The sequence below is a fragment of the Bicyclus anynana genome, chromosome 21 (genome assembly GCF_947172395.1).
Source record: "Bicyclus anynana chromosome 21, ilBicAnyn1.1, whole genome shotgun sequence".
Lineage (NCBI taxonomy): Eukaryota > Metazoa > Arthropoda > Insecta > Lepidoptera > Nymphalidae > Bicyclus > Bicyclus anynana.
In genome coordinates this window covers 11,921,828-11,935,171 of record NC_069103.1, presented here as the reverse complement: position 1 = coordinate 11,935,171, position 13,344 = coordinate 11,921,828, and the positions used below count along the sequence as shown (strand labels likewise).

Genomic DNA, 13,344 nt, shown 5'->3' with positions numbered 1-13,344 from the left:
TATAATCCAATCTCCAAAAGTGCGTACCGTACCTAGGATAGAAGCATGAGCTAAATAACTTTCAGCTTTTTTAAAAGGACGATAACGATGAATAATTAAAAAAACAACTGTTGAGTTTCCTATCGGCTTTTCTCAGCAGAACCTGCCTTCTGAACTGGTGGTAAACTACAAATAGTCAAACTTGATATTTCAAAAATGCCTACTTAAAATAAATAAATTTTGAATTAGAATTTGACAAAGGTCTCTCCATCACAGGATCTTCCATTAATAATAACTAACTTGATGCCGGTAAGGAATCGATTCGCCCGTTGTCAGATACTAAATTAGTTGCTGTACAAGTTGTTTTGGTATAATTAAATGTTCACACTCGGAAATGACCGCAGGGAGTTTCTAGTTTCCTAGACGTGTGTTTGCAGTACGTTGTATACAAACAAAATATTTTCTCGTAACTGTAACATTTACAAGTTGTTATATTAACTGTGGGAAGTTAATAAACGTTTTACGTGCATTACAGGGCGGACGTTTTAGGATGAAAGGAAATTCAAACAAAACAATAATTCTAATTCAGTTAGGTACTCTAATTAATCAATAATATTATATTATTTACGAAATACCGCTATTTGATTAATGGTATTTTATTAGGATTAGGATAAAGTGTATCAGTCATTTAAGTAAACTATTTAAAGTAAAATAATTGAGATGTAATAACAAAATTAAAAATTATGTTTGTTTGTTACAGATAAAATAGAAGAAAACCTCGCATGGCCCAAAAAGAACGTCCAATTGAAGCGTCATCGTACGCTTTGTGGACACTACAAGATGTTTGGTACAACGGGACAAGCAAACATTTGCCGAAGTTTAACCTAAAGGCATCAACAAATGTAAAAAATGCTAATAGTAATACAGACAAACAAGACACTGAGGTTAGTGAAGGCAATAGTTACAATGAAGTTCGTGTTATAGCAGATGAAAGTGTAAGCAGTGACTATCGTGATGACGAAGAAGTCAGAAAAAATGTGTGGAGTGATGTTGACGACGAACTATACATAGCCAATCTTATAAAACTTAGGACTTCAGATGAAGTGAATCGCGTCAAACGTGATAGTGATTCTAGTGTTAGTGATTTCAGCGGAAAGGTTGTGAATAGTGATAAGTTAGATAAGTACGAGATGTGGGAGCTGGAGCCCACGGACCTTACGGAGTGTGACTGTCTTGGACCGCCTCCAGAGTTCCTGCTTCCACCACCGCCGAGGCCGCCCTTCTTGCAAGCTGATTACTATTGCGGCGACGATCCGATACCAGATTTGGAGACCTGCGATACGGAACCAGTAAGTAATAACTCTAACAAACATTTACTAACCTGATTAGTACTAAAAGAAATGGGTGTAAATCTATCTGTACATTAGAATTTAAAATATAGACAATAGCTAGTAAATGAAAAGTTTCACTGGCAGCTGTAAAAAAATTAGACCATATTTTGCTACCATTGCCTTGTTCATTCAGTAGCTTTGGATCATGAGTAGGTTGGGATATGAAATATTGAGATTTTCTTTTGTTAGAGAAAAATCTCAGCCCAGAGTTGGGAAGTCGGAGTATTCGGTTTGGTGATGGGCAATCGGTATATTAAGCCGTTGGTACATTGATAGATTAATATCTGATAGTGATCGTGATGAACTTAACATTCAATCACATTAGCCCACAGGAGCAGCAAATATATGATATTGTAGTGTTAACTTCCAAACTTTATGTGATGTCGGTAGATATAAAAAACACGAAATAAAATAATAGTATAAAAAAATAGCTACCGAGTCACAGTGTACAATAAAAGTACAAAATCGTTGAGTTTATTATTTCAGAATATATTTCAGTTACTGATTACAAAGAGAATATTATAATATTCTACACGCGAAGTATGCATATTTCTAAATATAATATAATGACCATGCTATTTAGTAACGTTGTTGTTTTTTTAATTAAGGTCATATATACTTCTTCTTCAAACGAATTTAGTTTGTTCACAAAACATACACAGAATTTGGGCTGCATTCAAATGGAAACACAGAAATAACTAAATAAGTATATTGCATATTTAAATGCACACTCTAATTAGAACGCCACTTCATTTCTGCAACAGTCCAGTTGGTATACTTACATACCTAAATGGAAACACAAAATGTTTTAGGATTCATAAATTTAAATTTAGTCACGTTTCATAGTTTATTATTTATGTTCGTTTCTATTTTCACGATGCTTTTGTTTGTATTGTTTTCATCGAAAGCTTTCAATTTATCGTAAAATATTTGTCACAAAAATTGTTTTAGCTCGTGCAAAATATTACTTACACATAAATCTGCTTTGAAATTGCGGGCATTCTAGTAGATTCATTGTTTTTCTATTCATTGTATTTCATTGGTACTGCATTATCTATGATAATTCTGTGTGTGTGTTAAATACTCCTTGACGCCACAACTACCGAACCATTTTGGCTAAAATTTTAAATGGAAATAGAATAAAGTTACTCCGAATGAACACATGCTACTTTTTAACCGACTTCCAAAAAGGAGGAGGTTCTACGTTCGGCTGTACCTATGTATTTTTTTATCTGATAAATTTCTGAAATATAAATTACAACTATAAGTAAGGTCTTTGAAAATTAGGTATGTTAACAATAAATCAACTGATTTGTTCACCGCACAACCTCAATAAAGTTAACAAAATCCACAAAGAAAATGTTATCTTACATTTTTGTAAAACTTTAATGAACACACAGCCACCTTATCGGTTTTAGTAAATATTTGACATACGCGGCTCTTAATGAAACAAAGGCGACAATGCATTTTATCTTTATATTCCAGTTTTTATGATCATCCAGTAACTATGTAAGGTAGAAAAATAAAAACAAATATATGACGGATAATGTAGTGACTATACCCCCACATAGCTAAAAAATAGAAGCAATCATTGATTGGTGAAACAAGCTTCATACTACTCAAATTTATTATTCAAGAGAAATGTCCAACGTCTAAATAAACTCGAAGTGATTTTCAATACGCTAATGTCTCCGAAGATTGTTTTGAAATACTAAGCATGCTGGAAGGACCCACAAATAAACAACTCGAAACTCAAACTCGGTCTAAACGGATGGGACATGAACCTGCGACCTTTTGGGCCCTCCCCTAAAACTAATAAGGCTGCCATAATGCGTTACTAAAATACACTTTGTAGCTCCAAGTTTTTACGACCCTCGTCTTTATATAGAAGTCTTGCTTACTCTACCCGTGGTTTACTGTTGACTTTGTATTATGAAACTTGAGAGTAACGGTTTATAGACTTGGATTTCGTAAGTACGTGTAATGCTAACGTTGATTCGAGCTTTCTATTTGCTTCCCTCATTACTGCATTATTGCTAAAGAATGTGAGCGTGAAATGTTCTGTACTGTTTTTTGGATTATCCCCGTTGGATTTCCTTCATCATCTGGAGCATATTTTATATTATCGGTGAAGCTTGCTTGATTTGCGTTTGTGATTTTCTTTGTCTTTTTTTAATGTTCTTAATTTAAGTTTGAACATAAAGTTGTTTCAAAGATGTTTTTGCAAATAATTCTCATCTATCATCTTACATTATACTTCGAATGTGTGATGTGATTTAATATGAATTTTACCACCCGCTACGTTTTTCCTTATAACTCTTAATCGTTCTATAGAAGTATACTCTAACGTCTTAATCAAACGAGTATGCGATACGAGAACCGCAGGAATTTCACGCAGGTTATAAACCAGAGATAAAAAAGCGATGAAATTAGTGATTCGTTTCACGCATAATTTATTAAGGAGATTATAAAAAAAGTCCTCTCATATTTTTTTGCGGCGGTAGATAAAAACTTTATTGGTTCGAGCTCCGAGAATGATAATGAACTCTCTAAAATTAAAATCCAAGCAAAGTAATGTGGTAAGTTGAATAACTTTTAGCGGTGTAGATATGAATTTGCAAATAAAGATTGGCTCTAAAAAAACTTGGCGCAAAAAAGTGTTTATAACAACGCAACGGTGCAAAATTGACCAAAAATATATTACGAATCTTGTTGAGATAGACAACTATTTCCATTTAACTTTTTTCAGTAAAATGTATTTAGTGGTGTTAAATTGATTCTTTTATCCACAATGTCATGAAGTCTATGGAATAAAGTGATTTAGGTGAAAGTGATTTGAATTTTTTTTTTAAATTTGGGGCTCTTAAAAAATGCATTTTTTTATGCAAGTCTTATGGGTTCTAAGACCCAATTTAGTTTAGTTTCGTATGTTATTTTGATTGAATAATTAATATTTGATAATGTTGGTCTTGGTGGATGCATAAGATAACATTTATTGTTATGATTTGAGGTGACAGTCCCTTCTTCATCTTTTAATATATGACTATGCAATATGCACGTTGTTGATTTAAAAACTCGTTTTATACAATTCACATGAACAAGGATAATGCCTTCATCCATTAAATATGCTTTGGCCGTTGAGTCATAGTTATTAAGATCTATCGGGTGGTCCCAATCAGGTTGTAGGCACTGTTCGCAGCGGCCACCGTTTATTGAGACGTTTGGTGGTGACGTGGGATCATAAATTGCACTTCATTAACTTGTCAAAGTTTTATTCGCTTTTTATTCTCGGCTGTATCTTGAGCGTTTCTTGGAAAAGTTTAGTTCTGATGTGTTAATCGGTTGGGTATTTTATGATACTCTGGCTTCTGTCTGCGGTTAGCATATTTTAATATCATTAATACCAGACGTATCATCATTATCAGAACCAGGCCTCCCTCCTTATAGGAGATAAGAAATGGAGCGTAGACCCACCACGCTGCTCCTTATAATGTTTCTTTACGGATCACTATCAGATTTTTAATGATAATCATCGGGACCGACGGCTTAACGTTACATCTGAGGCATGGGGTGTAACGCCACCAATGAACAACTCCTGGCTGAATGATTAGCAGAAAATTTCTTAGATGCAAAGAAAGCTCAGTATCTCATAACACAACCCAGGATTCGAATCCGGGACCTCGTGTTCCGAAGTCACAAGCACTAGACCAACGAGGCAATTACGAGTCAGAGGTATGTAAAATTAAAATTCCTTTTATACAAGTAAAGTATAAAGTTACATGTTCTGTTTGAAAATATTTGTTGCATTTATTTTACATTTTTAATACGATTCACAAAAGAGAATTTAAACTAAAGTATAAAGATATCTTTGTCTAGTTTGTTAAGTAAATGCATATCTACGATTAAAATATTACAGTGGCACTTAATTTTTTCTTCATTCTCTTTATAGCTAAAACATTCATTCACTTTTTCATATCTTTTAAGTTTTTGCAAAAAATACAACTTACTTAAATGCATCCAATCATAAATGTATATTAGGTTATCAAAATCAAATAAGAAATTCTTTTATTTCACGTTAGCTTCATTTACAAGCACTTTTGAAAGATCAAGTAAGACTATTTGTGAAGATTCTACCAGCGGTTTAGAAAGTAGTTAGCAAGGTAGTTTAGAAAAATACTACTACTACTTTAGTTTTGTAGTAGGACAAACATGTAAAGGAAACTATGAAACATTATTCAACTTCGTTTAACTCGTTTCCTAAATTACGAAATAATTCTCCATAGATACAGATATTTGTATATTACAAAAATTATCTTATAAGCGTTAGAGCATGTTAGATAATATTACGAGTACTCGTATATGTCTCTAACTAGTTGGACATTGTTTATTTGAGTTCTCTTAATTGTTTAAGATGAGGGTGCAAGAATTATTTATGCGCATACTATTTAGAAACTCTTTCTTATTTGAGAACAGTATGATAGACCGTGACTCGTAGTTTTTCTGTCTTTTTTGTTTCTTGTTCTAATACGTTATTATTTCTTTTTAATATTCATTTGTAACTTGTAACATGTATCTAATTTATAAACAGTTTTGTTTGAACAGCCTTAATTTGTGGGTTTGTTTTGGGCTTTACATCAATGGTCATCAATGCTCAATCTTTTTTTTTTTGTCGCTGGGAAATGCGTTTACGCCCGGAGACTCCACATCGAAGCTGTGCAGTCTGCGACTGGGTATGTGGGACTCGCTGAACACCAGAATACCCACTAAAACCTAGCGGGGTCACCTGCGTCCTATTGGGATGTAAAAGTATCGCGAAATGCATGCACTTTTACATCCCGACATCAATGGTCAATCTAAGTTAAGTAAGTTCAATGAAGATTTTAAATCATAACTTTGATATATCTAAAAATTGTCTCTATAAAAATGCTACTTCAGCACCTTGGACTTTGAAGTTTATTTTCGTACAAGTTTTTTAAAACTGAACCCTATCGAAATACTTTAGAATTCAAATTCAATCGTAATTTGTACCGTCGGTTGCATAGGATCGATCATGCTTAAACTTTTAACGTCAGAACTTTGTAATTTGTTGGTTGTTGGAAATTGACTTTCGTGATTTTCTAATTTGTTAAATAAATTAAATGCTTGTGAAACTATTTCCTTTTACATTTTTAATAAATTAAGGAGACCAACCATCACATAACCTGACAGTACGATATCGTAGGGATGCTTCGTGATCAACCAGATTAGATTAAACATGATTTTGATAATGTTTCTGATTTAACAGACGTGTTTGATTTTGACGACAAAATTACATGACAACTAAAAAAATATAAATTAGGTACTTTTATTACAACATGAGAAAGGTTTGAATTAACTTTAAAATCAAAACCATCAAAGAAGTAGGTAGGTGGTAACTAGCCACGGTCGAAGCCTCCCACCAGCGTTAGCGTTAGCGTTAGCTTTAGCGTTTTCTATATTTTATGCTTTGGAACCAACAAAATGATCATTTATTCGGGTATTCTTTTTAAATTTTGTTTATTAATAACCGAGATTTCAAATACCACACAGCCGTATCAGATCATGCAAAGTCATCAGTATTGCGCTTCTCTTGGTAGTTAATACCTAAAATTTAAGTTCTTACATGCAAAATTTCGTAACTAGTTAGTATCAGCACAAGGCTGACTACACTAAACTCTGTGGAAAGACTTAATTAACAATGAAAAAAAAATAAACGATTACAAAACGATTTTTAATCAAATCTGTGCACACAAAAATGATACAAGGAAAACAAACCGAACAGAAATAGCGAAACAAACAAATTTATTCGTAATTTGAATGAAAAAATAATTCCACTCAGATTGCGTCCGTAAAAAACAATACTGTTTCAATGTCAACAATTTCTGTTATGAGCAAACATAATAGGTCTATTTTAATTTCATAGCCGTATTTTATTTTTATACGCAGCCATAAAAAAGCTTTTTTATATTCCCTTTACTGGGTTGTTTTAATTTCGATAAAAAGTCCATTTCTGTGCAAAGTTTTGGGCCAACGATAATCATAATTTAAGAGAAGTTCCGACGGACGGAGGCCAAATTAATTAAAGCCTTTTCAATTCTCCCTTTTTTACGTTTTAATAATTAAAGAGGGGCATTGACAAATAGCTACCGTCTTGAGATCGATGGCCCGATAAATAGGGCGGCCATAAAGTAAATCGGATGGAGACAGGGCTGTAATTAATCGCTATTGACACTGGAATTTGAATTTAGTAATTTTACTAAAATCTATTCTACTACTCTACAGTACCTAGTTACTATAAAAAAAGATTACCATCTGATAATAATGTTCTAATTTATGGAACATCGAATGTACTAAAGTTTGATGTTGTAGGTATTAAAGTTTCGATGTAAAACTCTTTGCCAGGGCACAGAACTCATAGGGGAAGAATAATTTTTATAGCACAATTATTATCATACCTTGCCTCGTGAAACTTGGGCATTCGTATTAGATGCATGATACGAATGAAAATTATTTTTGTTATCTCATAAGTTCGTCATTTATTAACCAATTTTTAAAGTTTTTTTTTTTGTTTAAAAGAGTATACCTACTTCCAAATTGGCCCCACTTATTTTCATGAAAATCGGTTTTTAGTTTTGAGTTAAAATGGAATTATTTTAAAATACGTCTTTGAATTCGGTTCCATTTTTATGTTAAAAATATTATTAGAAATCATCACCACCTGGTCTGGCAAGGTCTGGCACCTTAAAACCATAATTTGCTAACGTACTTACCTATGGTAGAGGGACATGTTACTTCTGATCGTGTAAGGCTCCTTAATGAGACCTCAGCGGCGTCAGGGGGGGGGGTTTGAGCTAGCGCAAAAGCGTCGCCTTATGCTGCCCGAAGAGATAAGAAAGAAAGAAAGAAAGAAAGAAAAGATCTTTATTTTTAAGTAATGCCACATATCACATAAAATCTAAATTATAACATATTATGGCTTAACTGTCCACTCAAACAGTGGAGCACTAAAGAATGCCCTGTAATATGTGGCACAACCTAGAAAAAGGCCCCAACTCAGCATTTTGCCGCATACTTTCAATAAAAAAGTATGCAGCACTGATTTTCAGTTAGGACCCAGTTCAAAGCAGCATAAGCAGACCGACTCTCCAAGGGCGTTCCTCCTGAGACTCGAATTTTTCAGCCTTCATATGATGATATATATCTGATTATAGAAGCTCTCATGCTATTCTGCAAGGCCTATTGCTTCTATTCAAGATCAGGAGAGCCGTCGGCATTTTCCATCAATTTCCAAGAAGGTGACCACCCTACCGCTCTACCGGTACAGCCGGGGAATTTTGAATATTGTTGTTCCGTAGATTTCCCCGATATTGTTGTTCAAGATCCACGTGAGATACCCGCCGATAAATCGTCTCTGCCCCGATGACGGATTCCTCCGCAGATAGTTGGACATTTTGACAAATCGACGTCCCTTTTTTCGAGCTTAATTCTCTCGGGCCCATGTTCTGATATTTATCTGCTTTTATGGTAGTCCAATACAATGACCATCTTGGGAATGCACATTTGTCCTCAGATAAGATTTGTCTTGAGAAAAATGTATGAAATATTGCTTGTGTGATGACAGAGTCTTGAGGCGACCTTTCAGATCTCAGGTTTTATTTTGACATGTCAAATATATTTTGAGGTTAGGAAACATATTGACATTACATCTTTATCAGCATACTAGCTGTCGCCGCTAAACGGGAATCACGGTTTTACCAGCGTGATGTCTGTTCCCGTAGCTTATAATCTTTCTTGGTAAATGGGCTATCTAACACTGAAAGAATTTTTCAATCCTGAGATTGAAAAATTCTTTTTAGACGGCCTCCGTGGCGCAGTGGTATGGAGATTGTAGTCAAGGGCTAACTTGTAAAGAAAAAAAACAAACTCTTCAGCTTTATAATATTATTAGTATAAATTATAACGGCCTATTACTATTGGCAGGCCTCCCTCTTTGAAGGAGAGAACGTAGCTTAGAACCACTATGATGCTTCATTGTGAAAACTTTATCAACTTTAGGACATTATACGATCTTAAAAACTCTTTAGCAACCTACACCAAATTGTTGAATTTCATAGTTCAACAATACTTGATGTTAGTTTTTAGAGTTGATTTAGAGTTATACTTACTTGTCCTTCCTTTTCTCTGATACAGCGTTGTCTCTTTCTATATTATGTAGATAGACCTACACATCCACCCTGAGGTTGATCTCTGTCTACAACCCAAAGACTTATGTTCGCAATTGATCTGTTACATTGTTTAAAGTGTACTTAAGTGTCGACGGTACAAGGTACCATATAAAACGAGAGTATCGAAATTTCAACTTTATCGGAATATATATTAGGGTTAATTTAGAGTGAGAGGTTGTCGTAGAACCATATTTCTCCTGAGAATTTTAAGCCTAACCTAACATTACGGCATGTTTCATGAGTGATAAAATAAGATCCTAAGGTACCTTTGAACATGGTTTCTTTTGAGTTTTTTTATTATGATTTTCATGGATATAGGTAAAAAATAGGTAGAAAACCCTTTCCAATAGTAAAGAAAAAAAAGGAAATCCTTCTATTTTCTTTCCTATCAAGTTTTGATTTTTTTTAACCATTATATGAGCCATTATGATATATCAGGTGTAATTTATTTAACTAAGAATATTGGAAATCTACTATTTTTGCCCACGGATTTGCTTGGGAAAATTGGATTTTTTCCAGTTAAATACGTTTTGGACGTATTTGGGTATTGAAAAATATTTATATTGCAATGTATTCAGCTGGAAAATCAAGGTGTGAAATTAAGTTATTTATATCATCACAATTTTTAATTACAACAAATTATATAAATAAATGATTTCTGAAAAGTCGCCTCATGAATCTTCATCACACAAGATACATTTCTATACATTTTTCTTAAGACAAATATTATTTGAGGACATAATATATGCATTCCCAAGATGATCATTGTATTGTATCTTTTTTAATACGTATTTGGATTAAAAGAAAATGCATATCCAAAAATTTTGAAGTAGTCGTAGTAATCCAAAGATTTTATAAATGAAATGCGCAAGCGTTTTTAAGGCGTTTAGATAGCATTAGCCAAGAAGATTTATGTTTGTCTCATTTTCTCAAATCATACCCGTTTTAAATACATTGTGCATACCTCTTAAATATATGTAATCGTATATTCAACACCACTCTCCAAGAAACCACTCCATAGTGGTGTTAATCTACTTACGCCCGTACAGACATACGCACTGATGTCTATATATATAATTTGATCAAAATATTAGGGGCGTTGGCCTGTACCGATGTACACCCTAATCTAATCTATCGAACATAATAATTGTGTTTTCCCCACACCCTAATTGCGTAGAATAAATGTTTTTATTGCCGAAAAACATCCCCCACCCATGGAAGCTACACATTTCACACTTGCATGAGCGTTACGATCAGTTCTACGCACTCCAGTTTATTGGGGTAGCTTGGAAAAATGCGACAGGGGTGTTATTAAGGAAAAAAAATAGGTAAAACCTGGGGAAATAATACCCCACGTTATTCCCACAATAATCTAACCACCTCATAATTTGAAGTCTGAAAGGCTTTAACCCGTTGTAAACGAGGTCGGGTATCTCATACCCGGCGGGTTGTAAAACACTAAATATTTTTTAACTGAGCGATTCCTGCACCTCGACTGCCTCGATGGAGCCATGGGATGGATGGTGGTGATGGATGAGATGGGTGGTACATAAAGTTACTTTAACTGAAAGTAACTTCAATGTTGTAATAGTTGTGTCGGTAAAAAATATTATGTACTTTATTATTTGTAAAAATATAAATACTTATAACTAGACCCGAGTTCTTTTTATCATATTTCCCTAATGTTAATTTATATATTATAATAATAAGTATTCTAAAGTTATACCAGTGATCAAAAACGACAGTTCCACATTAGGGTATGTCATACCCACCTCACAATTGGTGTTACAATTTTTCACCTCATTCACGTAGAGCTAAAAATACGTAGTAGATACAGTGTACTAAGGAATTAGGTTATCACGCACAATACAAAATTTTACGATGATCGTTGAGTACTTATGAAATTAAATGAAATCTAACCCTTACTAATACCTACCGACCTACCATCTATATGTGAAAGTTTTCCTACAATCTTTTAATTTTTACCAACATTACTCATCGTCGGTATTCTTGACCTGACATAGTCATCTGACTCACCAGTTAGTTAGTCAAAACGCACCTCTATTTACACTTTAATATTTAACATAATATTGTAATGTCGGCTCATTATCTCTTAACAAAACAATTCCGAAAAATTCGCTTAGCAAAAAGGATGTCTAGACAATTTCCTGTGATTCAAATCAAATGTTTTTGCTTTGTGAGATTTTGTTGCTCTGAAATCAGATGTTTTTAATTTTAAAATATTACAAAGCTTTAAGAATATTTTTTTTTAAATATAAATAGTATTCATGAAGACCTGTTGTGTTAATATACGAGTGAAGAGAAATAGACAAAGCGCCGTTTTCGGAAAGTAAAATTGTAATTGCAAAAAGCTAACTTTTCAAAAAAATGAAAAACCGAATTTAAGCGGTTGTTGACAAAGACTTAAATAAAAGTGAGAAAGCTCGAACGTAAGCTAATTTTTATAGTTTTTGTTAAGCTTAATTGACAAAATTCTAGATAAAATAATAAAGCCTTAAATTAAAAAAATAAATGTTTCTGAAAATAAATCATCATTATTTTTTTTTTAATTTTATATTGTAATGTCTATTGCCATTGTATTCGCCGTACAGTCCAACCGGATTCCAATATTCCTGGATGTAGAATCTAAAGATTAGATACAATTTTTAAACAATCAGGTCGCACTTGGCATTTGTTTCTTTTTATTTTATTTAGAAATGCAATCAGCATTTTGTAACGGATTTTATGGTTTTTATGCAATTTCTACTTTCTAGCTGCAATTGTCTGTTTGCGGATTAGTCACAGTCAACATTGCATATCTCAGTAAATAATTATTTTGATATTTTATTTTACTGTTGCAAGTTCCAGATTATTTTACAGTGTTAAATTTTTACACAAATTGAAAAAATTGGCTTGTATTGCTTCGAGAAAAGTATGGTACAGAGTCGCTTTTTTGCGTTACGATTAAAGTAAACTTAAAATAGTTTTTTATGTTTATAAATATGGCCGTTGAAATAAGATACTTAAATAAAATTTACTAAAATAATTGTACAATGCCATCCTATATCTATATATACCTACGAAAAATAATTATATGACCATAATCGTATTACCATTTTCGTGTCAGAAATTATTTTCATCATAAAAATACAGATGTTAATTATCATTGTGAATTTTCTTACTAAAATACCTGGTTGACAAAGAAGGGTCCAAATCAGTCTATCTTTTTGGGAGTTACGATTCCTAAGATAGACACACAGAAATAATATACACTAAATGTTTAACACACTTTTTATACTCTGTTCGTCATGGTTTAATAGTAAATACAATTTGGTAAAAGCTTTTCGAGATGAAACAATAAATTCCACAAAATGTTATCAATTCCTTGAACCCCTATTATCTTTTATTGTACGAGTAATGAGCTTACATACAATAAATATAATTTATATAAATGTTATAAGCAATATCATAGCGTCTAGGAGGGTCCCGGGCACGCAGCTGGCGTTATGATAGATATGATAGCTATGCATTGTTAACATCTGTCGTTTTATTGTGAATTGAATCCGCCTTTTGATGGCGAAGTTTGCTTTAATTAAACGATTTTGATAAAGGATTAGGATATGTTTGAGCTCCCGACTACACACACAGACAACACATCAACTTTTGATCATCAAAATATATTTCGGAGACCTATTTGAGATCGTACTGCAAGACACCGGGTCGGTTTCTAT

General features: G+C 33.2%; 1 protein-coding gene across 8 annotated transcripts in view; it reads left to right on the top strand.

The window, feature by feature from the left end:
* The window catches only part of LOC112054260 (uncharacterized), a 254,519-nt gene that overhangs the window by 198,618 nt on the left and 42,557 nt on the right, over nucleotides 1–13,344 (top strand). For all 8 annotated transcript variants that reach the window (XM_024094010.2, XM_024093988.2, XM_024093981.2 and 5 more), the window contains one exon: nucleotides 740–1,328. In XM_024094010.2, coding sequence (XP_023949778.2) covers nucleotides 762–1,328 — 567 coding nt within the window. In that variant the 5' untranslated portion in view covers nucleotides 740–761. The remainder of the gene's footprint in view (nucleotides 1–739; nucleotides 1,329–13,344) is intronic.